This window comes from Ipomoea nil, unplaced genomic scaffold (genome assembly GCF_001879475.1).
Source record: "Ipomoea nil cultivar Tokyo-kokei standard unplaced genomic scaffold, Asagao_1.1 scaffold0317, whole genome shotgun sequence".
NCBI classification, from domain to species: Eukaryota; Viridiplantae; Streptophyta; class Magnoliopsida; order Solanales; family Convolvulaceae; genus Ipomoea; species Ipomoea nil.
This window is the reverse complement of record NW_017616745.1, coordinates 6,139,503-6,166,950: the sequence shown is the minus strand read 5'-3', so window position 1 is coordinate 6,166,950 and position 27,448 is coordinate 6,139,503. Positions and strand designations below refer to the sequence as shown.

Genomic DNA, 27,448 nt, shown 5'->3' with positions numbered 1-27,448 from the left:
TTTATTTTATATATGTTGTTATTATTATGATTATTATTAGTTAAGGACAAAGTTAAAATAATTCAAGGTAATCACATTACCGTCATATCAGCTTTGATGTAATATAACATTACCAAATAATATCATAACTTGAATCAAACAAGGTAATATAACATTACCAGACTCAGATTACCTGAACCAAACACCCATAAGAATAATCTACAATAACTAATAATACTCGTTGCATAGTAAAGCATAAAATGAGAATATGTATAGTAAAACATCATCTATCTTCCTATGAAAATGGCAAAAGTGATACAAACACGATGTGATGTGTTCATTAGTCCCATGAGAAACCTACTTATAACCAAAGTAAGTAGCATTACCATAATATTATCAAGTACTCCGCGAAGGCACAAAATCTAATAGCAGTAGACAGCAGTCAAGAAATCAGTTCAGTGCTCAAATTCTAAGTACACAAGAGAAGGGTGCATAACCATGGATACAACAAAGAATTACAAGATTATCAACGTTACTAGAAAAGGTTCCGACATAATTTTCCTCACATTGTGTGGCCAGTGTTTTTTCTTGGATGGGGTGTCTCCAGTTAACCTTGCAGGAAATAAATTTCAACTTTGCAAAATGACGGGAATCTGGGTATCAAGTATTCAAACCATGTATGTGGCTCGGAAAATATAGTGATGCCAGTTCAGTAAGTTATCAGCTTCTCCCTCCTGATAATATTGCATCTACAGACATTTTTCACTCCTCCAATCAGCTTTCTGAGTGCAGATTTTAATCGCTACAATGTCGCTGGGACCATACCTAGCGATATCCTCTTCCCCTACCGCGTGGACCCCGTCCCCGACCTCTGCCCCTTCCACCACTTCTACCACCATATCCCAGACCTTCAAAAGCCCTATTGACCAGCTGGTGGGGATTGCCACCTCCACGGCCCTTCTTTGAACCCATATTGCTGGAACCATTGACAGCACCAGCAGATCGCTTTGCTCTGCAGAGAAAATAGATTGAATATCTCCAAAATGAGTATACAACCCTTCTAGATTGTTCCATACACAAAAATGGGTAAATATTATTAAGTCTAAAAACGCTGACAAATCACACACTCAATTCTCATTTCTGGACAAACTGTGGCATCTGAATATCTGATTGTGTATTTGTGTTCATACAGAATATATTAAACTTAATGCACTTCCCCACTTGTCTGACCCAGAAAATGTGATAATTCAATTGGCATGCAGTCAGTGGTGCTTTCTAGTCTAGGAGATATGATTCAACTATGAGAACAAACACAAGAAGTTGAATAAACTTTTTTTGCAAAAGCACAAACCATCTTAAGAAGGAACATGGGAAGAGCTTTAACATACCCAGCCGCCTTAGCAGTTGATGGTGCAGAGGATTTTGGAACTTCCCTCCAGGAAAGATTGACCTTTTTGTCCCCAATAAATGTAGGTGATTTTGAATGTAGAGGCTGAGTTGCAAGTCATAAAAAATACTGTTAGAAACACAACCAATTTCTGATCATAATATTTAGGAAAAATAATAATGTCTTCCAGTCACCTGTGTCATAGCCAATATGTTATTGCAGGTTCGTAACCCAGCTGTGGCATTCTGTTTTTGAGTTTTCTGCAGTTAAAAAAAACATACTTTACTCTCCAACATATACTATAAAGTGACTAAAAAGAAATACCAAAAGCTTTGAGAACAGACTCACAATCTTGGCTTTCTCTTCATCAGTTTTAACTGCAGCTAGTTCTTTGTTGTGTTCAGCCATTCCCTGAGTCAATTTCTTTATAGTGGCCCTAGCTAGGTCTTCAACACACTTTAACCTGAATCAGCACAAGAAAAGGACAATGAGTTCCCGTGCAGATAGACAGTATACTAAAGGGTGATTGCCACAGGTTATAACAAAGCTATCTGAATTCTGAACTTCTGCTATCAGCCTATCACCCTAATTGACACATATTATCTCCCTCCAAAACAATTAGTAGTTCCAACAATGTCATGTAAAATATTCACTTTTCATTAATTGCTTCATTGATATTGTTGATGTATTTTGTCTTGTCTTTTCCTAAGTCTTGTATGTCAGTAGTAGTTACCTTGAGCAGCCCTATCATTTACTCTTGTGTCTCATTTGAATGACTACATATGATGTGGCCTTGTGTAATCTCAATTCTGAAGCTTAATAATAGAAATTCCACTGCTTTTCAACAGAGATGATTATGTGACTATGGTTTTCTCATTCTGTTTCTGATAAGATTGCACATAAAAATTTACAATTATATCAAGAATTCTTATCAGCATATATTTCACTTTCACGTAACCGTCAAAACATTATCTTTTTGCTTCACTAAAGCTGTTCATTCTTAAAACTAGCAGGTTCTCATAATTCCCAGGCGATCCAAGCTACTAGGCCATAGACGCGTTAAGGCACTGAACCTCACTATATATGATAGATCTTCTATACGTGACTTTGAAATTTCTTCAACTCTTCTTAAGTGTGACAGTTCCTTTTTTTTAACTATCCATAAGATTTCTTTTATTTATCAAAACTGTGTGAATTCATAAGTGTGTTTGTGATGAATTAACTATTTTCCCAATATTCACAACACCAAAATGGAAAGAAGAAAGAATAGAGGGGGGAAAAATGAAGTACCGCTCTGTGAAATCTTTGTAACACTCAGAGAAGTCTTCCCCAAGCCTGTCTGATGGTTGGCCAGTGACTATTTTGTAACCACACAGGCTATTAGTGGCATTTGGAGCCTATCCAACCACAAAGACTAAATAAGTATTCAACACTTATAGATAATCCATATATTTTAAGTGTCAATTAAATTTTAAATACCTTGTGAGCTAAATTGTTGAAAGTGTAAAGCAAACATTCAACATATGTGAAGTTCATCTCTTCTCCGGCTTTTCTTCGAGGCATGTATTTCTGCATTAATATGTTATTGAGTCAAGTACTCAGAACACAATCACAAAGAAAGCAGTATCATAAGGGAAAAATTGAAACAAAGCATAAGATCCTCCCAAAAATAATAATATATTCAGAGAAGGTTTTGATTTGTAGATATATGAACATGACAGAGTTGAGAGATTTGGTAACTTTGTATAAAAGAGTTGGCATACAAGGAGAATCATCTATGCTTCCATGCAAGGAAAACAACTACTAAGATATCAGGGATGTAATAATGGATGAAAATTATGGCTCTAATTGATCACCTTTAGGAGCTGAACAACTGAGGGTAGGATATGTCTCGAATCCTGAGGTGCTGTGTATGGTGAACTCTCTGCAAGGTTTTTGAGCAAGTCCACTTTTCGATCTTCAGGAAGCTGTCAGAGAAGAGAGGTTAGAACAAACTTCAGAAACTAACCTTCAGAACATGTTAGAATACCAAATGTAACTCCTCTTCCTAGAATCATGAGTAAATATCTTTACAAAAATGTGTTTCAGTCACCCAAAAATTAAAGGGCCATCCCTTCCTATGATGAAATATGAATACTAAATGAAATAGTCAACTCTAAGACATTACCTTATCAAAAACAGGGAAAATGTGCTTGTTCAAATAGTTGAGAAACTTGCTATTTGATGCACCCCTCTGCATGCAGTGTATAAGTTCAATTAGTTAAAACATTTGTCTACAGAAAGATAACAGTTAATAAAGATTTAAGCATTATCTCAAACCTCAAAAAATGGAATGGCCATATACAAGCATGATATCAATCTATCAATGTGGTCTCCATCATCAACCTACACAGCAAAAGATAGTAAGATAATGTATGTCATTCAGTTCACAATTTTGAACCAAAGGGAGGATGGAAGCCCCAGAGAAGACCAGGCTGCTGCCTTCTTAGAAAAGAGGCTTTTCCTAAAAAGCAAGCCTCAATTAGGAGCTTCTAGAAAATTAGAATTCTTTCTCTCATCCTTAAAATACCCCCTATCACTATCAAGTTCACATGCCATTATGTTAGAAACTAGAATTGGTTACCCTTAAAAGAAGAAAAGCAGCTAGGAGACCCCATGTAAAGAGAAATTATAGTGGCAAACACAACTTAGATTGTAGCAATTAAAGGAGCACAGCAAACACTTAACTACTTAAGATATAAAGGAGAAACCAAATTATTCAAATATTAATATCAATCTGTTGTCTCTTGTTCTCTCTTTTTTTAAAAGAATTCATATTAACAATGCAAGTGTTCATATGCAGCTCTCTCACAAATTGATATTGATTTTAACTCCAGCCGACTTGTTAACATTTAGACCTGCTCTGCAGCAGCCTTCTCCCATTTATGACCTTTATAATAAAATCTCCAGACCTCATAAATTTATTAGATGACTCCATATTCAAAATAGAATTAACAAAGAAGAAAAAAAACCTGGAACCTGATCTCTACCACATCTATCTTTTTAGGAATCAACAAACTAATTTCTGGAATAATAAGCTAGTAAACAATAAGCAAATGAATCCAAGGTTCAGATGAAGCATCATGCTTCATTACATAGGATCAAAAGATCAACTTCAAAATCTACATACCCATCTACCTGAACCTGACAACATAGCACCATGGAACTTTGGAAACTATAAGTAGAGCAATTAGCACATATGGTGACTGAAATCACCTAAAATTTTATGATCCCATAATCCCATATACTATCATTATCAGTCCAGTATAAAAACCTTAATCAAGAACATATGTGCTGCTCTGAAATCCAACCGTTAGAAAAAACTAGGCACAGTAAAATATGTTTCCAAAGTGTAGACAAAGACAGAGCTTATCAGGTGGATACTAAAGTGCATTGTGATTAGTATGACATCTAAGGATATTAAGAGGTTCACTAATCAAAAGGCTCGATGAAAAAGACAAGACAAAGAAACCCAGATGTAGGCTACACTGAGCATGTGTTGCTTATAAGTCCAAAGTATATTTCTTCAATATGTATGACCACCTTTGTGAGTGTACACAACACCCTGCATTTGTAAGACAGTATAGGGGGAGAGAGAAGGGGATTGTGAGTGCAAGATAATTGCTTACATTGAACTGAGCATCCAGATCAGCTTGGCCTTCAATGATCTCAATAAGTTCTTGCACACACTCCGGGGGTGCTTTCTCTCCAAAAATGCTCAAATTTTTAAGAAAATCCATAAACATTTTAAATTCCGCTCCTGTCACATCTTGCAGACTCTGAAAGAGAACTGAGTTATATTGTATTCCTAACGAAAAAAAAAAAAAAAAAAAAAAAAAAAAAAAAAAAAAAAAGTTCCTTATCTGATATTTAATGTATTTGTGTTATTATCAACTTGTTACTACTGCTAATATTCTTCACTTGGTACAAAAATAGGTCCATATTAACTCTTTGAAATAACAGATCTATAATATAGTAAGCAGAAGCAACTGTAAGCTAGAATATTAAAGAAACCCTCATCCAAGCAGCTAGAAGACAATAGTAGAAGTGTTGGTGTACCTTTTTTATCAAATCAGTTATATGTCTTTCCATTTGATCTGGGGGCTTCAAGAGCTCAGTTTTAATAGGAAAAACCTGTGCATAATGTCATGGAGAAATCACTTACATGCAGGTTGGAGATACATAAATGTACCTTAAGTCAAATCAAAGGTGTTATTACCTTGTCTCTAATAAATATCAATGTCCTCTCACGGAGATTTTCATCAGTCATCTGCTCATCAATACTCTCAATGTGTTTAAAGAGAGCTGTCAATGAAGCTGGCACCAAATTTGATAAAAACAAATCTCAGATAAAAATATAAAAGACTCTAGGCAAAAAAGTTTGGCTTTGAATCAAGAAGATAATCAGTTCCCTTAACAGTCAAAGTTTAAGCCCATTCACTAGTGGTTCATCAATTAAATGAAATGAACTATTGACATCCTAAATCTAAATACATTGAAATGAAACTTAGTGCTAAAATAAAGTGGAAGTCAAGTATTCACACAGTTAAAAGAATATTCAAATGTTAGAGGTAAGATTTGACTATTCAAAGTCAAGAAATTGCTTCAGTTAGATTTGACTATTCCATTCATGCCTTACCTGTAACATAAAAAATAATAATAGTGCAACCACATAGGTATAGCACCATTGAGTTCTTAGTGGGAAGAAAATAATTATGTTGAACAATTTAATATTACCTTATAACAATTATTTCACATGTTTATATGGAAAAATGATTGAGAAGCACACTGTTAGAGGCCAACAAAAGAATAGGGCATTTGGTAATGATAAATAATGTTTATGAATAGGCTTGATCTTAAATTTGAACTTAATATTAAGAGTGCAAAGATATGCATCTTTAAGATAAATGAAATTACCTTTCACATCCTGCCTCAATAAGGATAAAAGGGCTTTATGTACCGCATCGCGTTCCACATTTTCTTCTGCAAGAATCACAAAATACTAGGAGATAAAATTCCAAAAACTTTTCAAAATAATCTCAAAATAGAATGGAATATGTAAAAATTCGTTACCAGCAGTAAGAAGCTGAGCAAGTATGTCAACAATTTTGGAAAGATGCTCCGGTGTATCCTTGCAGAAAAGAGGAAGACCACGAATGGCTTGAACTCGGATCTGAATGTGGTAGATGGAAAAATAAATTCAAAAACAAACACCCAAAAAAACATCTAGACAAAATGTAGTCATTAACAGCTCACCAACTTCATATGCAGTTCAGGAACTAACAGAATTGTATCACTTGACAAAACTAGCATACTCCTACCAGTCTACCACACCCAACCACCAACACTAAGAAAGAAAAAGAAAAAACAAGCACAACCAAGAAACAAACTGCATGAAAATGGTGAAAGATGCAAACCATAATTTATTTTGAATAATATGTTAAAAGAAAGTGTAACACAATCCATGCCATATTGTTCCTCTTACAATATGAGATTCAGTAGCCTCCCACAACATACAAGTGCTGTGAATGACTGAATGTAACAATCTTTGTTGTCAAAGAGGTTTGATGCCTTGTGCTACATGACTTAATGGTAAATGGTGATCATTTAACCACAACATCAAGCCCAATACTCATAGAATTTCTTCCTCGAAGAAGATGATAAATCAACAATCCCTACATTCAATTTAGCCCCTAATGAATTGCACTATAAGCAAGGTTTTTTTTTTCAAGATTACATTACCCAACCAATTGGAACTAACCTACTTGACAACAAAATCCCATCTTATAAATAGAAACACAATAAGGCGCCCAAATAACTAGAAAGAGATGAGGAAGGACTGACCCCAAGCTCCTCTGCTTCACACAAATCGAGGTGTGCATCTACCGCGCTGACAGACAAGCTAGGGAAGTACTTGAAGAACCTGGGAATGAGCTGCGCAGCCAATTGCCTGGCTTTGATGCTGTTGCTTTTAGCTGCCGTGAGTATACTCTCGTAGTCCTCCACTTGCTACGCAAGAAATCGGGACCGAATTAGCACAAACACAGGAACACATCAAGTGGAAACCCTAGGAAGACGAGGGATGAGGGAAGCGAATCGGAAGGGGCGGAATTAGGATAAACGTACGGACCTGGGACTTGTCTTTGGCCTCGTTGAGGCGCTCGCCATACTCGTAGAGCTTCTCGATGTCATTGGCCTCGTCCGATGCGTCTGCCATTTTTGCTCGCTCAAGCAGACTACTCACTGCTGCTTCTTCTGTAGTGGGAGATTGGTAATTTACGCAATCAATTCAAGTATGAAGATTCATTGACTTAGCCAATGTAATAGAGGGTTTCAAGTTTTCTTCAGGGGTGAGGAAACCAAAAGGTATTTTAATGTAATCTAAAAATTACTCCGTATTAGTGTAATGTTTCGTATCCTAATTTTGGGATTTTCAACTGATGTAGCTACTTTTCTTTAGGGTTGTCAATCGGGCCAGCTCGCTCTGTTCGGGCTAGCTCGGTTGAACTTATCAATTCGGATTAATCGGTTATTTTATTATTTTATAGTCGAGTTAGAGTTGGTCTTAATTCTAAACTACGGATTGTCGGAATGTCGGGTTTATAGGTACACACATTTAAAGCAATTAAAAAATGCCCTTGTTTTAGACAAGTTGGGTTGTATATTTTTCCGATCTGATCTAAACCTATAAGTTCCATGTTTGTTATGTTTCACATTACTTCTATAATCTATAATAAAGAATAACTTTTAATAAGGAAAGAGGTATCAGACTAGCCCATAAAATTTCGAGCTAGCCCTATCGAGCCATCGAGCTTATCAGTTTAGGGTTTATTAGGTCAATCCATCTGGTTCAGGCTAAAATTGACATCCTTGCTTTTCTTCACCGAAAAGGGCCAACATAGAGCTGGCACACTATCACTGTTGCTACTGAGATTCAAAACCAGACCAGTGAGTTAAGCTCGTGCCGACGTGATGTAGCTACTTTGTTTAGGTAAAGTAGTTCATTTCACAATAATGTTGAGTTAACACAAATTATTCGAGATAATATTATGCCAATCATTGATTAAGATGGAATTCAAACCTGAGACCTTTTATATGCAAGGTAATAGTGATGATATCAGACCACAATATATTTGTTTTTTTTTTTTTTTTGAAAGCACAATATATTTGATCTAAGATAGTGGTATTTTATAAATTCATAACCAAAGATATCAAGCTACATTACTTACGAAATAGCTACTGTAAAATTACTAAAATAGTCACGTTGAAAATAGTAATTGAATTTACAAAATAGTACTCCGTATAATTTTAAAAACCAAAAGTGTTGTTTTCTTATAGTCATCGACTACTCTAGCATTTACATGTTTAGTCTTGTTCTTTTAATTTTGCATCATTACATCATTTAATGTTATTTGCTTGTCTTAAGTAGTGTTCCATTTAAATTTTTGTCATCCAACATTTAATAATGAGGGATAACATATAATTTAATCATAAATCATTCAAGCTTCTTGCTCTAATATTTAATTTCATTATATCTCTCGTTAAATCTTTTAATTGAATGATGAAATTACACGCTAACCCTATGTGTTAAATCGTTGAATGGTATAAATTTAAACGGATGATTAATTGTGACAAACAAATGAAAACCAATTATGTAATGAGACAAAATTAAAAGATTATGACTAATTGTGACAATATTATAATAGTCAAGAACTAAAATCGAGATTTGTTTGTTTTCGTAAATTGTTTAAAGGAAAAGAAAACTTTTAGTCCACCACCAGTGTCCAGTGGTGGTGCAAATTTAATCATTTAATTATTTGAAGTGTAGATATAGACTCTGATCGTGTTCGATTAATTAGCTTTTAGCTTTTTGTAATAACTTATTGTTTCAAAATGCTAAAATTCAAAAAGTTGTTCAAAGTAGTATTTTCGATCAGCTTTTTGAGAAAATCAGTTCGAACTCACTCAGCTAACAGCCATTTACCAAACACCCACTTAGTCTTTCAGTTATTATTAAACTTGAAGATTCAATCTCTTTAGAACTAAACTTGTCACTTGCCAAGGACCCTTGAAGATTCAATCTCTTTAGAACTAAACTTGTCACTTGCCAAGGACCGTGTGATTCAATGACACCAAATTGCTCCCTTATAATGAAGGTTGTGGGTTCGAACCTTAGTGAAGGGTGATATTAACTCTTTGTGCTTCAATTTGTTAAGAAAGTAGCTATAAACAGATACTACATTAGTACATTATAATAGAGTTAGTAGTATTAAAAAAAAAAAAAAAAATACTTTGCCACTTAATAAAGTGGTTGATTGGGACTAAACTCATACACAAATCATAAGTGAGAGATAAAAGTGTCACTCTCCTTTATTTGAAACATACAAATTTTTTTAATGCTAATTTGGCCAATGTTCATTTAATTGATTCATAGTAAAATTCACTAATCTAATCAACAAGTTCCACTAATGCCATGAATACAGTTAATAAACTCAAGCCTTGAAGGATTTTGAAGGCATTTCAGAGATTGTCCCTCCCATGAAACATTGTGGATAATCTAAGACTGCATCTTCAAGTTGCAGGCAACCTTGGCAGCTACCTAACCGAACTCGCCTTATTTCAAATGGCTCAGAGCTCGCAGGGAAATATTTTTATCACATTTGCTTCGCCTACAAGATGGGCATTTCCAGCGCTCGCAAAACATCCTCGAACTCAAAGTCCCTCGTTTCTTTGTTGAAGCGTTCGACGAGTTTGTACCTGGTATCGTTCAGATAGAAAGAGTGTGCAGTCTCCAATAGCCATTTCGCTTCGGTATCAGTGAGTTTGCTCGTGAAGACGATATCTCCCCTTACAAGCACCAGGTCCTTGCTTTCCGCAAACTCTGTGTAATAAGAAATGGTGAAGTATGGGGCGGCTTGTGTTCCTCTTGCTTTGTAGTCCTCGAGACCCGTGATGAGGATGTGCGGTGTCTGTACTGCACAGATGTTAACAGGCATGAAGAAGAAAATTTAGTCCCTTTATCTCTTGCACAACAAATAACTGCAGAAGAAAGATTTATACAAAGCGAGCCTCTCTCCCTCTCGGGTATTGACTAGAACGACAGCCACCCTTGTCACACAGGATAGCGGGATAATAAAAGGCGAACTGGCATACTGAATAACAGGGAGAAGAATAGCTAAGCATAAATAGTCGGGCAGAAGTCGGGAGTTCGAACCCCCTCTCGTATGGAAAAACCAATCTGACCAGCACTTTGCCCCTTAAGAATAGCGGGGTCGAGAGTTCGAACCCCCTTTCGTATGGAAAAACCAATCTGGCCAGCACTTTGCCCCTTAATTGGGCTGGGCCGGTGCGAATAGGGATTAGTCTGAGTATAGTACGGGCTTAAATGTGGCTCCTACAGTTAGAGCCTGCTCAGGACACCTTGTGGTCTGACCAAAAATAAAAATAAAAAATAGTCGGGCAGAAGAAAGATCCATAAAAGCGGGCCTCTCTCCCTTCTCTGGTATCGACTGGAACAACACCCACCCTTGTCACCCCAGGATGGCGGGATAATAAAAAGCAAACTGGCATACTGAAGAACAGGGAGAGGAATAGCTATGCATAAGTAGTCGGGAGAAGAGTTTCAGTTAAAGTACGGTACTCTAGACAATCATATATTCATATAATCAACTGTTTAAACTTTAAAGCAGATATTGGTGATTTGGGAGCCTTATGAGTCACCGACAATTTAAGCCCTGGCATGATTCGTTTATGAAGTAAATTAAAATGCCATTACTGGCAAAAGGCCTCATTCTTAAGCATACAAAATGGCTTAAAACAGAAAGAAAAGAAAAAAAAAAAAAAAAAAAAAAAAAAAAAAAAAGGTGAAAGTATTGACATTTTGCCAGATATTACATACTATACAATAATAAGATCAGTTTCATAGTTCTGACCTTGCACAAACATTGTCGAGTATCCACTCCCTCTCCACAGTGGGATCACAAAATATCGGCTGCATGACGGATATAGAATTATAAAGAGTTAATTACCGAAATGGTCCCTTGACTATAGCAAAATTACCAATTTGGTCCTTGACTATTTTTTTTTACCAATTAAGTCCCTCAACCTTAAAAATCTTAACCAATTTGGTCCTCCGTTTGTTTTGCCGTTAGACATACGTTAACTCGGGACCAAATTAGTAATTTCACTATAGTCAAGGAACCATTTTAGTAATTAATTTTTCGGAGAAAATAGTGCATGTGATGACCGAAATGGCCCCTTGACTATAGCAAAATTACCAATTTGGTCCCGAGTTAACGGATGTCTAATGGAAAAATAAACGGAGGGCCAAATTGGTCCAGATTTTTAAAGTTGAAGCACTTAATTGGTCAAAAAATAGTCAAGGGCCAAATCGGTAATTTCGTTATAGTCAAGGACTATTTCGGTAATTAACTCAATTATAAATAAGAAAAGTTGACATTGAGCAGGAAATTGTGAATAGATTACCAACTTCCAGATCTTTGCTCCAATAGATGGTATAATTTTGCTGTCATCGATACTCCAATGTGACCTCTTCCCAAGTGGTACTGATACAGTATAATACCAGTAAAAAAGAAAATACAGAAAGAATGTTACTATACATAAAACATCTTACAACATGTGAAGTCTTTTCAATCAAAATGCAATGCACCATTTCATGGAAAACAGACACTTTATGCAACATAACATCCAAATTAAAGTAAAGGGTGCATCATCCACTCGGCAATGCTCCTAGCTATGGAACCTGAACACTATGACCTCTAGTTACATTCAAGATCAGAACATTGAGGGGCAAAAGACAAAGGTGTTAACTATTCTTGATAGCACCATCTGAACTCTGAAAAGCATTTACTCCATACAATTTTAATGCCACTCCACTAAAGATGTTCAGTTTCAAGAAAATAATGCAGAAGGATAAAATTATTCCCACATAGTTTGAATGCACTTCCTAAACATCCCATATCGCCCATGGTTTGAAAGAAAGCCTTATAAAGGGGCAAGCCCAGCCGAGTTGGTCAAGCAGTTAGCTTGGTAACCGTGAGGTCCTAGCCTTCTCGGTTTGAACCGGTCAGCTATGAGCAACCTAGGCTGGTTTACCTCCTTGTGGCTAGGGTCACAAGGCCCACTTTCAGACCTCTCACAAAGCTGGCTTCACCAGTGCGCACTCTCGGTCACAAAGCGAGCTTCCAGTGCCCACTCTCGAGTAGCGCTTCCCCTTAGTAGAAAGAAAACCATACAATGCAGATTACAAGAAAGCACATTCTTTTCTTCGAGTTTTATTATAGCAATCATAATAAAGCCTTATGGACTCTAATCAGCAGTAGAAACTAAAATATGGAGAATCAAAAACCAGCATCAGAGATCACAACCCAAACATAATTGGTTTAACAGAAACTAAAACTAGAGAAAAGTAGGAAACTTTACATCATCCCATATATCAGCAAGTTCCTCAGCGGACTTGTTCTTTGCCCTCTCCACGCTCATGATCGAGTCAAGCGGCTTCAGCTGCAGCGGAGTGAACCCATTGGCGAATCTCGACGTTCTACAGAACCCAAGCGACCCCCATTTCAACAAATCGCCAGGAAGAGCATTCTTCTGCAAGTTACCAGAAACCCCTCGCGGAACTGAAATGGTATGGTGCTGCTTCGCCACCGTGGATTGAAATGAACCATGGCCGCAAAAATAAGTAGCGGCCGGACGTGACAGCCTGGCAATCTTTAGTAACCTTTGCATTATGGAGTCCTAAAAGTTTCAAGACTGAACAGTCTAAGGGTGAGCAAACGGTCAGTCTAACCGACCAAAAAACTGTAAAACCTATTGAAAATTTTCACCATCATAACAGACGGAAGTAAATGCTATAACCGGCCAGAAAAACAATAGGTTCCGGTCGGTTATGTCAGTTAGCGAAAAGCTGAAAGATTAACATATTATTCCACAATTAATAATTAAAAATTCTATTGTGCAATACTTGAGACTCCAGGATTAATTTTCTCAAACACAGTGATACAAACCCAGCAACTCCTTTGGTTATTTCTCAAAAATTTACATAAAATATTAATGAACAATTAAAGAAAAATTAAAAATTTCAACCCAATAACATACTGTCCAGGCTTCAGAATTAATTTTCAAACACCAACAACAAAGTCCACAGTGGGCAAGATACGATTTTGTATGAAATATGTAAAAATTTAATGTACGAAATCCAGAGAGTAGCAGCAATGGCAGAATATAATGTATGCAATCCCTTTTAATTTTAATATGTAAGAAATAAAAATTTACCTTGAGCCTTGGATTACAGTGACTCAGTGAAGCAGAGCCGCTGAGTGAGTGCCTGAGTCCCGTATGGTCGACGCTGAGACGCCTGAATCGATGAAGTGAAGTCTCAGTGAGAGACGAGGGAGGGAGAAGCGGTGAACCGTCGTATGTGGCTGTGGAGTGGAGAAGAGAAGCCGAGAGCCCAAGAACGGAATAAGGGATTAGGGCTATGCTATTTTGGGATCATAGTCCACGTAGCTGTTGACTTTGATTGCTAAAATGGATTGATTCATGTTATTTTGATTTTATCTGTTCAGTTTTTGCACAATATTTTATGAAGTTATGTAGGAGAGAGAGAAAAAAATTTAGACAATTTTTTTTTTAAAGGAAAGCAACAGTTAGAAGTCATAGTGGCCGCCACTAACGCGCCCCAGCGAGCGCGGAGTGCGCTCTAAGTATGGGACATTCATCTCATGTAGGCATGTACAAAGGAGTGCACAACAGAGGAAGCGACATAGGCATTTTTCAATAATGTGGTGAAGTACTAGGGCTTGCGAAGGAACATAATCAGCAATCGAGACCCCGTTTCATGTGCAAGTAATGGCGGACGCTATTCAAGATACTAGCTACAACGCTCAATTTTTCTACTACCTTTCACCCCCAAACCGAAAGGGTGAATGGTCTATTAGAGTGTTATTTGCGACACTTTGTGGGTGCCAACCAACGAGATTGTGCCAAGTTGCTTGATATTGCCCAATTCTCTTACAATTTGTAAAAGAGTGAGGCCACGGGAAGGAGTCCGTTCGAGATCGTTATGGGGCAAAAACCACTAACTCCTCATACTTTGATCACCCCACTTTAAGATACGCATAGTCCATGAGCGGTCAAGATGGGCAAAGCATGGATGAACAAGTCGATCTAGCTCGCTCATGTTTAGAGAGGCTCACAAACGTATGAAGAAGTGGGCGGACAAAAAGTGGAGGCCACAAGAATATAACGTTGGGGATCTAACCCTCATCAAATTTTTTCCGCAACAATTCAAGGCATTTCGAGGCTTACATAAAGTGCTAGTTTGAAGATATGAAGGGTCGTTCCCGATTGTCGCCAAGGTAGGTAAGATTTCCTATCACCTTGACCTACCAAGTTCACTTAAAATTCATCCAGTCTTCCATGTGAGCATGCTTAAGCCATATCATAAGGATATGGAGGATCCAAGCTGGGGGTTATCTCAAAGAGCACCACCTGTAGTAACAAAGTCTTTTGATCAAGACATAGACGAAGTGCTCACATCAAAGGTAATTCGTAAAAGAGAAGTTCCACCTCAAACACACTACCTCATCAAATGGAAAGGATTGCCCGAGTCCGAAGCAACATGGGAGCCCGAGGAAGACTTGTGGCAGTTTCAAGACAAATTGGAAGCTTACAAGGCGATGAGGGCGTCACCAAATTAGGTGGGGGAGGATGTAGTGCCTGTACAGCTTTCCTACGAGATTTCGAGGTTTGCTACATCGCTCTAGAGCTTTCTTATACTTGTACATAGCATCTCATAGTTTGTAGAAAAGTCTAGAGACATGTACATAGCAACTAGAGGTTGTATAGACGTGCTTAGAACATTATATAACCTTAGAGAATTCTCAAATTTGTATAGAGATTTTGAGAGGATTATAGAGAGTAAATTCTAGCCGTAGGATTAAGTAGATCTCCACCATATATTGAGGATGTGGAATGCGTATAAATACCCATCGAGGGGATCATTTGTAACCATCCAAGAGTTCAAACAATCTAATTTCCTTACAAATTCCTTAAGCTTCTATGCTAGATTCTTGCCTTACTCACTTTCTTAGCTTCTCATTAATTACTTAGCATGAGGAAAAGAATAAAATGTCTAACCAAAAATAACTTAAAATAAAGGAAATAGATTTGAATTAAATAGCCCAAGATTTGGGCCACAGTGCCGATGCACAGACAAATAAAGACCCAGTTAACAAACTTTAACATAAACAACTCCCGACTAAGCACCACCCAAGCAATTAATCCACTCACCATAATTATAGATAAAGTATATTAACATGCAAGCCAGGAGAACTAATTCTATTAAAAAAACTAATTGATTAACATGCAATGACAACGGAAGTAATATTTCCACCGGAAAAATTAGTCTGAGAGGGGTGTTTGAGAATTTAAAAATAACGGGCACCAAATCACAGCTAAATAAATCTAAAAGTGAAAAATTCAGGAAGATAAATATGTTTCTGAAATGGCCGTTCGTAATGAAGTATATATTGCAGAGCCGCCCAACAAGAAAATGATGAACGTCTAAAAGATTATAAAATAAATGTTGTTAGTCATGGATAATTTTCTTTATTCTCTGTTTCGGTTTCGGGTGCCTGAATAAAATCGTCACAATATATATATATATATATATATATATATATATATATATATATTACTAAATCACTTCTTTGGCTCTCATTCACTTCTTTCACACACATAAACAAATAATTTTTATGGCTGCTTTTAAAATCCTATTAAAGCAAGTCTAACGTTATTACAAAGTTGCAAACATTTATTTTATTAACAATTATAATCAATATCTCATATATTATCTTGCATTCATATACTTTGAATTACCGATTTAAATGAACAAATTCAACATTCAATTACCTATGCATGAACATAACATATCATATATAATCTTGTATTGATATACTTTGAAATACTTATTTAAAAATAAACATTAGACATTATCTCATTTGCGCAATACGCTTGAAAAATTAGTTAATATAATAAAAATACATTATTTGAATATTGAAAGTACCATTCCAAACATACCTAAGTTTTACTTGGTCAGAAAATTCATTTTGAAAAGGAAACTCAGAATTTCATTTCATGGTTACAAAAACTACACAGTTATATATGCTATAAGCCTCAGAAGGACTGGAGGAGACTACAAGTGAATACACATGCTAGTATGCTACAGATATATGCCAGAAGTTATCAGAATCAATGGCTTAGAGGACTAGAGCCTAGAGGAGAGTAAAAGTAGATTTTAGCAAGAAGTTATGGACATAAAAGCAACTCCATGGTATGGAGTTACCATGTTCTTGTTCTCTGCAGATTGTGGCCAGTCATGCATGACTTCTCGGGTCATAACATGCACAATATCACAAAAAAATAACAGCTGCGTCTTATGCTCCTACGACATCAAAGAGAGAGGGCGGTGGCTGCTGTAAATTGTGTTTCCTTACCAAAAACCGAATCTCTGCAGATTGTAGCCAGTCATGACTTCGCTCGTCCTAATGTACACAATCTTACCAAAATGTAACAGCTGCATCTCGTGCTCCTACGACTTCAATGAGAGGATGGTTGCTGCTGTAAATAGCGTTTCCTTACTAAAAACTGAAATTTCTGTTCCCCTGCATTCCAATTTCCAATATGCATGTTGGGAAGTGCTTCTATAAAAGCAAATGTAAATTTTGACTGCATAGCAGTTCAATGTGATAATAGCTTCATGATCTCACTGTAAAATAAATTTGTTTTCTCTTGTGACAAAAAGGTGGAACTGTCCACCCCAGGCGCCCCCACACCCCCGCCCGACAGGATTGTGGAGGGGTAAATCATGAAAACTCAACTGATCAACAGATGTTATACTTTTGCTCACTACGCACAAGGAGTCCCCCTCATTTGGGAGGTTATTCCCAAACTGTCGTTAGTGAGACTCGATCTTTGGCATTTTGTGACCAGTTGAGCTGCCCATGCGGGCAATAAATTAGTGTTCTCAACTTAGGGAGTGAGGGTTGTGTGTGTTGGGGGAGAGAGGGTGGGGTGGGTGGGGGGGATTTGTAAAATAGTGCTCTCCTCATAGTTTAGTAAATAGTAATGTCAAGCCTTGGACAAGAACACAATATGCAGAAATGAGGCACAAAGAACAGGTAATGATATTGTATAGTATGGAGAAATGTCAAGTCTTGTATAATATTGCTCTCCTCAGAGTTTCGTAATGTCAAGTCCTTGGATAAGGACACGATATGCAGAAATGGGGTGCGAAGAACAGGGTTAACGAGGGAATCTTACTTGTCTTCTCTTTTAATACAAGTGAAAGCAGTAATTATGTTCTGGCAGACTTCTGGAAGAGAAAAGCTTTTGACACCTTCCTCAGAGTCAGTATCGCACATTGATAAGTAAGCCTATAAAGGAAATTGACACCCAATCAATTACTGTAGAATAGTAGCGACATAAAATATAAAGGCATATAAAAGCACAGAAAGGACTTTGAAGACCACTTTTTTATTTCCACTCCAATTACCTGAAATGCATGTCCTAGAAGCAACTGAGCAACATCTCCACTGATTTTCTTTATAATGCTCTTTGTGCTATTTGCATTTGAGAAACATTTCAAAATGCTCTCGAATGTTGCATCATTTGCTGAACCATTAGACCTTCTTGTGCGCACAGAAGACTGCATAATAATAATATATACATATTAAAAAAAAAAAAAAAAAAAAAAAAAAAAAAAAAAAAAGAAAGATAAGAAAACCGTTTTGAGGATCTATGCAGGTTGCAAATCTGAAAATTGTGAGAACCAGTAAAGAGGGTTTTGGGGGATTAACCAGTAGATAGATGGTAATGCCTAATCACAAGAAAAGAATGCTCTTATACAAAATGGCAGCACTACCAAAATACTTTGAATAGACAAATGGTTTAATAGTGAAGGCCCAAGGTTGTTAAAATCATTACTTTTGTTTGCATAGGAAAAGACAAAAGGAAGATTGTGTTCATGAACATTTAATTTAATTGTGGACTCCAGTTTAGGCTGTGCATATATTGTTCAAATATGCATAAGAGAGGCAATTTACCTTGGGAATGTACTTCTGGAGATATTGCACAATTAATTTCAGCTTCTGTTTTGGTTCATCAAATATCTGTGAGGATTTTAATACCTTCATCAATGTAAGCGAACTTAAAAGCCCAATTAGGAACTAATTTATGCTTGACATAAATTGGACTAAAACACTAAAACAGAAAGTAGGATCACACTGAGATAAATAGAAAGTACCTGAAAAAATGAGGACAGAATATCACTATTATAAGTGATTTCGTCCAGAATAATCTCCGAAACAGGAGTTCTGCATCATAGCCAGTACCAAACTTCTTTTGATAAACATAATATGATTATAAGCAGCAGTTGCAAGGGAAAAGAAGTAAAAGAAAATACCTCACACCATCGGCTCTATTGGTCAAGCCTTGTAAATCTGCTGAGTTCCTTACAGAATCAAGCTCGATTATCTGTCTTGCGGAATAAGCTATGGTTAGTGAACACTGTAACTCAAGAAATTTTCTAACTATAGAGATTATGGACTCACCAATAATAGGAGCTTCTTAAGGGCAACACACGCACAACTTTTAACTTCAGGTAATGCCATAACCACAGCAGTATTGCAATTTGCAGATAGCTCCATTGACAAATTTTGCGTTTGGCTCATTTCATGATGCATATAGCACATAGCAGACAGACAGTCCTTGATTAAGGTTTTGTAGATTAGTTTTCTTGATCCCTGTAAAATTGAAGATGAGAAACAATAAAAGAGCACTGCTGCAGAAGCACACACATATTATTGATCTGATTCCTCTCAGCAAATAATTACGCATACCAGAAGCATGTTAAGCAATGACTCCCGTATAAGATTCCAGTTCATATTTTCTGCCATACAAAAACTAAACCAGATTAACCTGAAGTTCTAAAACCCACATCTAAAAATTACGAAATTATAATACTAGACACTTGTTAGAAATAATATACCTTTGTATGAATGGATACGAGGTAAAGCATCTCTTTCAAGAACATTTACAAGATACTGAAATAGCAACATGTTCCTCAATGTCTGCCATAGAATTGAGTCAGACCATTTAATTTGATGATTTCAAATAAGATCACTTCACTACAAAATTCTAATAGTAAGTAGTAACAGTTTTCTTTTAAGTAGAACTGTAGAAGAGTAGGTACCAGGTAGGGATTACAAGTTGCCATATAGACACATGGAGGATAGAATGAGAAGTCCTAATCTAACTGAGAGTCCATTAAACCTAGAATACCTTGCATTGCAAGTGAAAATAATAATGGTTCTATGACATTACTCATATTAAATACGAAAAATATAGGTTGGACCCCACCAGATGCAAAGGTAGATTCTAACAAGCATGGAACATAGCATTACAACATTTTAAACAGAGATTAACAAAAAAACAAAAAGACAAAAAGAAGGAAAAAAAACAAACAAACAAACAAACAAACAAACCCAGCTCCTTTAAAATACAAATATAGAATGCCATAAAGAGATGAAAAAAAAAAAAAACAAAAAAAAAAAAAAAACAGAAGCTCAAATGAGAACAAGAATCATTTAAACTCACTGAATTTGGATCCATATCATTAAATTTTGAAGAAAATGTCAACCAAGAAGTTTTTCAAGAATGAAAAATAGTAGTATAGTACTAAGAAAAACAAATAAAAGTTAGGCAAACCTCTGAAGTCTCAACCAATCACATGCACTGATTATGAAGAGGCACAAGTTATATGAAGAAAAAAATACACATTTACAACAAAGAAAACACAAACTTCAAATTCTATGAATGTAACCTTAATATCTGTTGCCTCAGGTTTCCCCTCCTTGACCACTTCACCAAGGTCTTGCACAAGATAATGGAATCCCTAAAAGAAATTATTGAAAGACAAAGCAAGAGAATTCAGATCACAATACAGTTCATCGAAAATTCGAAATGCAACATGCTAACAGAAGAAAGGTGTTATAGCACGTCTAACTCACCAAGGGTTTAATCGATCTTCCTGAGACTTTATTTGATTCCTCCTTTTCACTATCCAACCCAAAACTAAATGGAGACCAAGCCTAACATGAATAAAGGGAATTAGCTGCCACCTATAGAATTTGATCTCGGATTGACACGAAATACAATTATATCATCAGGTATGAGTGACAACAGTACCTCTTCAACCACAACTAGTTCAGTTGGTGAAGATGATTCTGACATCTCAATCTCGGGCAGGTACACCCGAGGAAAACGCTGGGTTCAAAATGATACCACAAGTATATATGTTATAAACATTAGGTCCTAATCTGAAAACATAGACAAAAACTAATAAAAAGAAAGAAGCTACCTTATCCAACTCATTTAAAAGTTGATAGCTTGCTACTACAAGTTCCAATGTACTCTCATCCTTGAGAATTTGAAAAATTGCTCCAAACATTGTTCTGTCCAGTAATTTGAAAAAAGTAACTACAGAAACTTTCACATACCACAATGGTAAATCAAACACAGAAGATGAAGGTATTCTAAATTTCAATACAGTAAATAATGATATAAAAACAATTTATAAACTTTTGAGTGCAATGAATAACTTAACATTTATAACAAAACAATACAGCTGAATCATTTTCTTCAAACCACTGGGAAAGGAGAAGAGGAGAACTAAAATGAATCTTTACTGGGTTAAGTAGAATCCCTTCAACTTTGAAAACCAAACAAGTAAAAGAAAAATAAAAACAAAAATTCAAGCATATTGTGAAATACACCCAACATATAAAATGATCTTTAGAAAATAAATAGGAGAAAAAGAAGTTAATAGGAGATAAAACGAAGTTCCCCACTCTACTCATGAAACTTTTTGTATACTTTCCAGTGCACAACAGTGACTTAAAGAACACATTTCTTTTGAAAAAAAAAATGAAAAAAGATCTAACTTTTGAATCAAGAAAAACAAGGATTTATTTTAATTTGGCATTAACTAAAGCTGTGTGATTCAATAATACTTCCACCATCATTGAAACAGTAACAATGAGACTGTTGCCATATAAAATCATAAAGCTAATACAGCAGCCAAGTATTCTCCGCAATCAATGGCTACTGGAGTTTCCAGTAGTAAATTGAGCAAAAGCCCCCAATATCTCCATACAAGACATCATAAAACGAGCACAAATTTTTCATTTTGATTCGTTTCAAATGCAGGCTTGCCCCTCAAACAAATTGCAAAAAGACTAATTTTTTTAAAAAAATCTTCTCAAGCAATTATACAATAGCGTCATCAACGAACGCAAACACACAAACTTTGTGACTTTATGTATATGCATACGAGTACACAATAAGAAGATTAAGTACTTGGTAGGAGCAATTCCATCATCGGGAACTAGAGAAGCGGAGCGGACAGCTTCCATGAAAGCAAGCCCTGAAAGTTAACAAACAGCAAAAACTGCAATTAACTTTTCCGTGTACCAAACTACACGTATGAACTACCACCAGAGTATATTAGCGTGCAAAGAAACGGAATTGAAGACGTACGGTCGTCGTTGCGGTGGTGAGAGTCCCTGTTGAAGCCGGAAGTGTCGAGAATCGCCATTGTATTCTCCTCGATTCCTCTCCCTCTGCTCTGCTTCTCCATTTTCGCTGCGATTCTGTTCGGCAACTGGAAAACCTAAGCTCTCGTGCGAGTTTTTTAAAGGGAAAACAGTGCGCCCTTTCTCCTTCCCGCCAATGCCTGTGATTAGACCGCCACCGCAGGAGAAAAGAAATGGCTAAAAATAATGTTTTCCGTTGCCGGGGATCGAACCCGGGTCTCTCGGGTGAGAGCTGATTGGACCGTCTCCTTGGCGTGTGTCACAGTAGGGTGAGACATAGCAAAAGATTAAAAAGTTCCGTTGCCGGGAATCGAACCCGGGTCTCTCGGGTGAGAGCCGAGTATCCTAACCAACTAGACTACAACGGAATAATGACTATTGGCCCCCTTCTAAATATATCAATGGTTTTAGCATATAAACATTTCCCTAACTTTAAAAAAGTTTAAAATTCATTTCTTAAAAAATAAAAATAGTATACAATGAAAATATTTGTAAATAAACACGTATCTGTGATTCGCAATCATTATTGCATGGACCATAAATAAAAAGTACATTTTAATATACTAAAGGGTACATTTCTTGCAAGTACATTTTTAATATATTAAGGGTACATTATTTTATATAATGTACCTTGAGTACAAAAATAATGTATTTTTAATATATTAAAAATGTATCTGATATTCATGGTCCACACAATAATTTGCCTGTGACTGGCTATACCTACTTGTAGCTCAACCTATGCATTTAGGTATAACTTAACAAGTCAGTAGATCACTTTCTATGTGTAGTATAAATAGCTCACTCAACCCCACTTCAAGGGGCTCATCTTGTACAATTTTTGTATTCATTCTCATTATGTTCATCTTACTCACTAGCAAAACTCGATCATTCATAGTCTTTTAACCAACTGTATATGTGTACCACTTATATACACTCTGATTCACTCAGCATACTACAACAAATCACTAGATCCCTATCTAATTTACGCCACCAATATAGTTTATATTTATATTTTTTTTTTGTATTTTGTATTATGCATTTTTATGTTTTCCTTATTTCTGTTTCTCATTTTTTGTACTATGAAAATTTTTGCACTACCTTAGCAACCTTATCTTGCATATATTTAAACAAAATTTTAATCATTGTTTTCATGTTTTGTGTTGTCAATAGATGGCAAATAGGTATGGAAAAATATCCAATTAAATATTTGGAGATAATATTATCATTGTATTTGATACATTAATTTGTTGTCACAATACAGTTGTTGAGAATATATATGAGAACATAACATGAGGTTACAATAGATACTTAAATGAAAACTTAAATAAGATGGGAAAATGATTAATTTAATCGGATCTAAATGAAAATCATTGATTAATTTTAAATATTATAATCAATCAACCATTTATGAAATAAACTAACATATAAAATATCAATAATACAATTTGTTGCTAACTATTTTGCAGATGGTAAAGAAAACACAAACAGCATAATGATTCTCTATATATTCATAACTTGAGCATCTTGCTAGCATGAGCAACTCAATTGATCACAAAAGTAATATTTGAGAATAATGACTCGGGATCGAATGTGAGAGCTACTTGTCAAAGTGAAGAGGTTAGCTCCGGCAAATTATGTTGTGCAACCGTGTGCACCATGCATGGTGCATACGGAATTGGATTCATAATTTCTATACTATAGATTCAGAATTATCGAACTCTATATTCACAATTACAATAAAACTCTATGTTCATAATTTTCAATGCTCATATTCCCAATTGTTGAACTCTGTATTCACAAATCACTGAACTATATGTTCATAATTTGATAACTATACAGTTTAAAAATTATGAATCTATAGTATAGAAATTATGAATCTACAGTTTATAAATTATGAATCTACAGTATAGAAATTATGAATGTATAGTACAGAAATTATGAATGTATAGTATAGAAATTATGAATCTATCGTATAGAAATTATGAATCTACAGTTTAGAAATTATGAATCTACAGTATAGAAATTATGAATCTATAGTATAGAAATTATGGATCCAAATTGATGGAAATTCTACCCGCACCCAACGGGTTCCCCACATCCTCGCCCCTACGGGTTTTAAAATGTTGGGAAAATCCCACTCCCTGCGACAATGAAAAATCACAGAACCGACAGGAGCACAAACACAAGATGATACACAATAGCCCAAAAATAAATATCAAACACAAGAACACACGATTTACGTGGAAAACCCCAAATCGGGGAAAAAACCACGGGACCACCACCAACCAATAATCCACTATAATAAATCTTGGGTACAAAGTTTCAGGCTACCACACGAGCCAAACATCCACAAATCATCAAATACAATAACTCTAGGCCAAAGACTTCTATTATATTCCATAGGCCTAAACAGAATACCAACTCGTACTTAAAATATTCAACCACCACAAGCAAGATGAAAAGAATACAAATAGTACGAGAATACCCAAAAGATGCCTGGAACAAATAAGCTGACCTCCAAAATATTTGATGAATAAATCACCCAAGAATCTAGCTCTTCTTCTCTCTCTTTGCCGAATTGGAGCAAAAAAAAAGGTTTCGCCGCTTGGAACTTCTCTGCCCTACTGCCGTAACATATATATATAATTTTGGAGGAAAGAATCAAAAGAAGGAAAATTGTTTCCTTAGCAAAAAAGGAAGATTGGATTCCCTTTAACAATTAGGTAAGAATTGAAGATTCTGCCATCTCCCTAAATTATATAATAATTATTATTATAATTATAATTATAATTATAATAATTATAATTAGGGCTCAAGATGAGTGGAGTTCCAACAAAAAATATAGTGGATACAAATTGGCTTGGTCCAAACATGAGCTATTTACCACATAGGAGGGAAGCCCAACCCAACAAATCTCCCCCTCCCGACTATGTGGAAGATATCGCCATCCTGGCGATAGAGCAACAATCCTCAAACTTCCCTCTTGGCAATGCTTTAGTCATCATGTCAGACCCATTATCATCAGTATGAATCTTTTCAAGTTCAAGCATCTTGCACTCCAAGATATATCTAATCCAATGATATCTCGTGTCAATATGTTTTGACCTGTAATGGAACGTGGAGTTCTTTGCAAGATGAACTGCACTTTGACTATCACAATAGAGCACATACCTGTCTTGAACAAACCCGAGCTCCTGAACAAACTTCTTCATCCATAGCATTTCTTTACTGGCCTCAACGGATGCTATGAACTCAGCTTCAGTGGTAGACAAAGCAACACACTTTTGCAATCTTGATTGTCATGAAACTGCTCCCCCTGCATAGGTAATTAGATAACCTGAAGTAGATTTCCTGGTGTCAATGTCCCCGGCCATATCTGAATCAGTGTACCCGACAAGAATAGGTTTCTCTGTACCAAAATACAAACTCAGACTTGAAGTACCCCGAAGATATCTCAGAACCCACTTCACAGCATCCCAATGTTCTCTCCCTGAATTTAAGAGAAATCTGCTAACAACACCCACTGCATGAGCAATATCTGGTCTCGTACATACCATGGCATACATCAAACTACCAACAACTGAAGAATAGGGAACTCTTTGCATTTCTTCATTCTCTTTCTCACTAGAGGCACATTGCTTCTTACTTAACTTGAAATGCATACCAAGAGGTGTATTCACTGGCTTAGCTTTATCCATATTAAATCTCTCAAGTACTTTCTCTATATACTTCTCTTGAGATAACCACAACTTCTTGTTCTGCCTGTCACGAATGATCTTCATCCCAAGAATTTGCTTTGCTGGTCCCATGTCCTTCATAGAGAAGGATTTACTCAACTCTTGTTTCAACTGTTGAATTCTTGAAACATTGCGACCAACAATCAACATATCATCAACATAAAGCAACAATATAACAAAGTCATCATCAGATAATCTGTTTACAAAAACACAGTGGTCTGAAGAAGTCTTCTTGTACCCATGCTTACTCATAACGGAAGTAAAATTTTTATACCACTGCCTCGGAGCTTGCTTCAATCCATACAAACTCTTCTTTAATCTGCAAACATAATCCTCTTTCCCTTTGACTTCGAATCCCTCAGGTTGCTCCATATATATCTCCTCATCTAAATCACCATGGAGAAAAGCTGTCTTTACATCCATCTGCTCAATTTCTAAATCCAAACGAGCTGCTAGACCCAACACAACTCTAATGGATGAAAATTTCACAACAGGAGAGAAAATTTCATCAAAATCAATACCTTTTTTCTGGCTAAAACCTTTCACCACCAGTCGAGCTTTGAATCGTGGAACTGAAGTGCCCTCTTCATGTTTCAATCTGTAGACCCACCTGTTCTTCAAAGTTTTCCTGTTCTTTGGTGCCCTTACCAACTCAAAGGTATCATTTGCATATAGGGAATTCATCTCATCGTGCATAGCCTCAAGCCATTGTCTCTTTTGCTCACTCTCCATAGCTTCTTCATAGAACTCAGGTTCTCCCCCATCAGTTAATAGCACATACTGACTGGAAGAGTAACGAGTAGATGGTCTCCGTTCCCTGTTAGACCTTCTAGGAGGATCAACTGGAACCTGCGAAGGAACTTCTTGTTCCTGGTGCACAACATCATCAACATGACCATCCACATCAGCTGTATCATCCTGATTGTCTGGTACAATATCACCGTTCTGGCCATTCTCTTGAACCTCATCAACATCATGTGTATCTTCGCTTGAAACTGGCTCACAGTCAACCAAACTTCCGCTGTCTTGAGATTCTGGCTTTCTCACTTTGTCAACACCTTCAATGGTTTGATCTTCAAAGAACACTACATCACGACTTCTCACAAGTTTCTTCTCAACTGGATCATACAGCTTGTAGCCAAATTCATCAAGACCATAACCAATGAAAATGCAATGTCTAGTCTTCGAGTCCAACTTAGATCTTTCATCTCTTGGGACATGCACAAATGCCTTACAACTGAAGACTCTGAGGTGATCATAAGAAACTTCCTTTCCACACCAAACCTTATCAGGAACTTCATTATTCAAAGCAATAACGGGAGATAAGTTGATAACATGAACAGCTGTGGAAACTGCCTCTGCCCAAAAAGAACTAGGCAACTTTGCGTCATCAAGCATACATCTGACTCTCTCCATAATTGTCCGATTCATCCTCTCTGCTAAGCCATTTAATTGAGGAGTTTTATGAGGAGTTTTCTGATGTCTAATACCGTGCATTCTGCAATACTCATCAAATGGGCCATGGTACTCACCGCCATTATCAGTACGGATGCACTTCAATTTCTTCCCTGTCTGTCTCTCAACAAGGGCATGAAACTCTTTAAACACACCAAACACATCACTTTTGT

At 36.3% G+C, this 27,448-nt stretch overlaps 3 protein-coding genes and 1 non-coding gene across 9 annotated transcripts; all 4 read right to left on the bottom strand.

Moving 5' to 3' along the window:
- Window positions 1-295: 295 nt before the first annotated feature.
- Window positions 296-7,709, bottom strand: LOC109171232 (apoptosis inhibitor 5-like protein API5). 2 transcript variants are annotated; one of them, XM_019320320.1, is made up of 16 exons: window positions 7,536-7,709; window positions 7,250-7,414; window positions 6,479-6,578; window positions 6,323-6,388; window positions 5,625-5,722; window positions 5,465-5,539; window positions 5,035-5,184; window positions 3,686-3,751; window positions 3,534-3,599; window positions 3,223-3,333; window positions 2,846-2,935; window positions 2,657-2,763; window positions 1,715-1,829; window positions 1,561-1,626; window positions 1,368-1,429; window positions 296-991 (listed from the first exon to the last, which is right to left on the bottom strand). In XM_019320320.1, the coding sequence occupies exons 1-16, from the start codon at window positions 7,620-7,622 to the stop codon at window positions 805-807; spliced, it is 1,611 nt and encodes a 536-aa protein (XP_019175865.1). In that variant the 5' UTR covers window positions 7,623-7,709; the 3' UTR covers window positions 296-804. The 2 variants fall into 2 exon arrangements, with proteins under 2 accessions (XP_019175865.1, XP_019175864.1); XM_019320319.1 differs by having other exon boundaries at window positions 309-991; window positions 1,368-1,471; window positions 7,536-7,706.
- Window positions 7,710-9,704: 1,995 nt separating this feature from the next.
- LOC109171275 (ATP synthase mitochondrial F1 complex assembly factor 1) lies at window positions 9,705-13,948 on the bottom strand. Of its 4 annotated transcripts, XM_019320346.1 has the most exons (6): window positions 13,703-13,948; window positions 13,221-13,237; window positions 12,848-13,190; window positions 11,891-11,970; window positions 11,338-11,396; window positions 9,705-10,379 (listed from the first exon to the last, which is right to left on the bottom strand). In XM_019320346.1, the coding sequence occupies exons 3-6, from the start codon at window positions 13,154-13,156 to the stop codon at window positions 10,075-10,077; spliced, it is 753 nt and encodes a 250-aa protein (XP_019175891.1). In that variant the 5' UTR covers window positions 13,157-13,190; window positions 13,221-13,237; window positions 13,703-13,948; the 3' UTR covers window positions 9,705-10,074. The 4 variants fall into 4 exon arrangements, with proteins under 4 accessions (XP_019175891.1, XP_019175898.1, XP_019175905.1 ...); XM_019320353.1 differs by lacking the exon at window positions 13,221-13,237 and having other exon boundaries at window positions 12,848-13,189; XM_019320360.1 differs by lacking the exon at window positions 13,221-13,237 and having other exon boundaries at window positions 12,848-13,180.
- Window positions 13,949-16,511: 2,563 nt separating this feature from the next.
- LOC109171257 lies at window positions 16,512-22,293 on the bottom strand. Of its 2 annotated transcripts, none has more exons than XM_019320332.1 (15): window positions 22,028-22,293; window positions 21,848-21,914; window positions 20,850-20,943; window positions 20,678-20,755; window positions 20,500-20,580; window positions 20,313-20,384; window positions 19,479-19,560; window positions 19,330-19,379; window positions 19,042-19,233; window positions 18,894-18,964; window positions 18,735-18,804; window positions 18,535-18,600; window positions 17,985-18,137; window positions 17,748-17,865; window positions 16,512-17,089 (listed from the first exon to the last, which is right to left on the bottom strand). In XM_019320332.1, exons 1-14 carry the CDS (start codon window positions 22,125-22,127, stop codon window positions 17,749-17,751), a joined length of 1,293 nt encoding a protein of 430 aa, XP_019175877.1. In that variant the 5' UTR covers window positions 22,128-22,293; the 3' UTR covers window positions 16,512-17,089; window position 17,748. The 2 variants fall into 2 exon arrangements, with proteins under 2 accessions (XP_019175877.1, XP_019175872.1); XM_019320327.1 differs by having other exon boundaries at window positions 16,512-17,094; window positions 17,753-17,865.
- Window positions 22,294-22,378: 85 nt separating this feature from the next.
- Window positions 22,379-22,451, bottom strand: TRNAE-CUC. The gene has a single exon. It is a non-coding gene; the product is annotated as a tRNA-Glu (tRNA).
- Window positions 22,452-27,448: the final 4,997 nt, after the last annotated feature.

Coding starts and splice junctions, on each gene's coding strand:
- LOC109171257 (XM_019320327.1), bottom strand. CDS start 22,127: ATGGAGAAGCAGAGCAGAGGGAGAGGAATCGAGGAGAATACAATGGCG. Junction 20,944..21,847: donor GATGGAATTGCTCCTACCAA/GTACTTAATCTT, acceptor ATTACTGGACAG/AACAATGTTTGGAGCAATTT. Junction 18,138..18,534: donor TCCAGAAGTACATTCCCAAG/GTAAATTGCCTC, acceptor ATTATTATGCAG/TCTTCTGTGCGCACAAGAAG.
- LOC109171232 (XM_019320319.1), bottom strand. CDS start 7,622: ATGGCAGACGCATCGGACGAGGCCAATGACATCGAGAAGCTCTACGAG. Junction 5,723..6,322: donor ATTGAGGCAGGATGTGAAAG/GTAATTTCATTT, acceptor ATTTGGTGCCAG/CTTCATTGACAGCTCTCTTT. Junction 3,600..3,685: donor TGGCCATTCCATTTTTTGAG/GTTTGAGATAAT, acceptor CACTGCATGCAG/AGGGGTGCATCAAATAGCAA.
- LOC109171275 (XM_019320346.1), bottom strand. CDS start 13,156: ATGCAAAGGTTACTAAAGATTGCCAGGCTGTCACGTCCGGCCGCTACT. Junction 11,971..12,847: donor TTGCTGATATATGGGATGAT/GTAAAGTTTCCT, acceptor ATACTGTATCAG/TACCACTTGGGAAGAGGTCA. Junction 11,397..11,890: donor GAGCAAAGATCTGGAAGTTG/GTAATCTATTCA, acceptor TCCGTCATGCAG/CCGATATTTTGTGATCCCAC.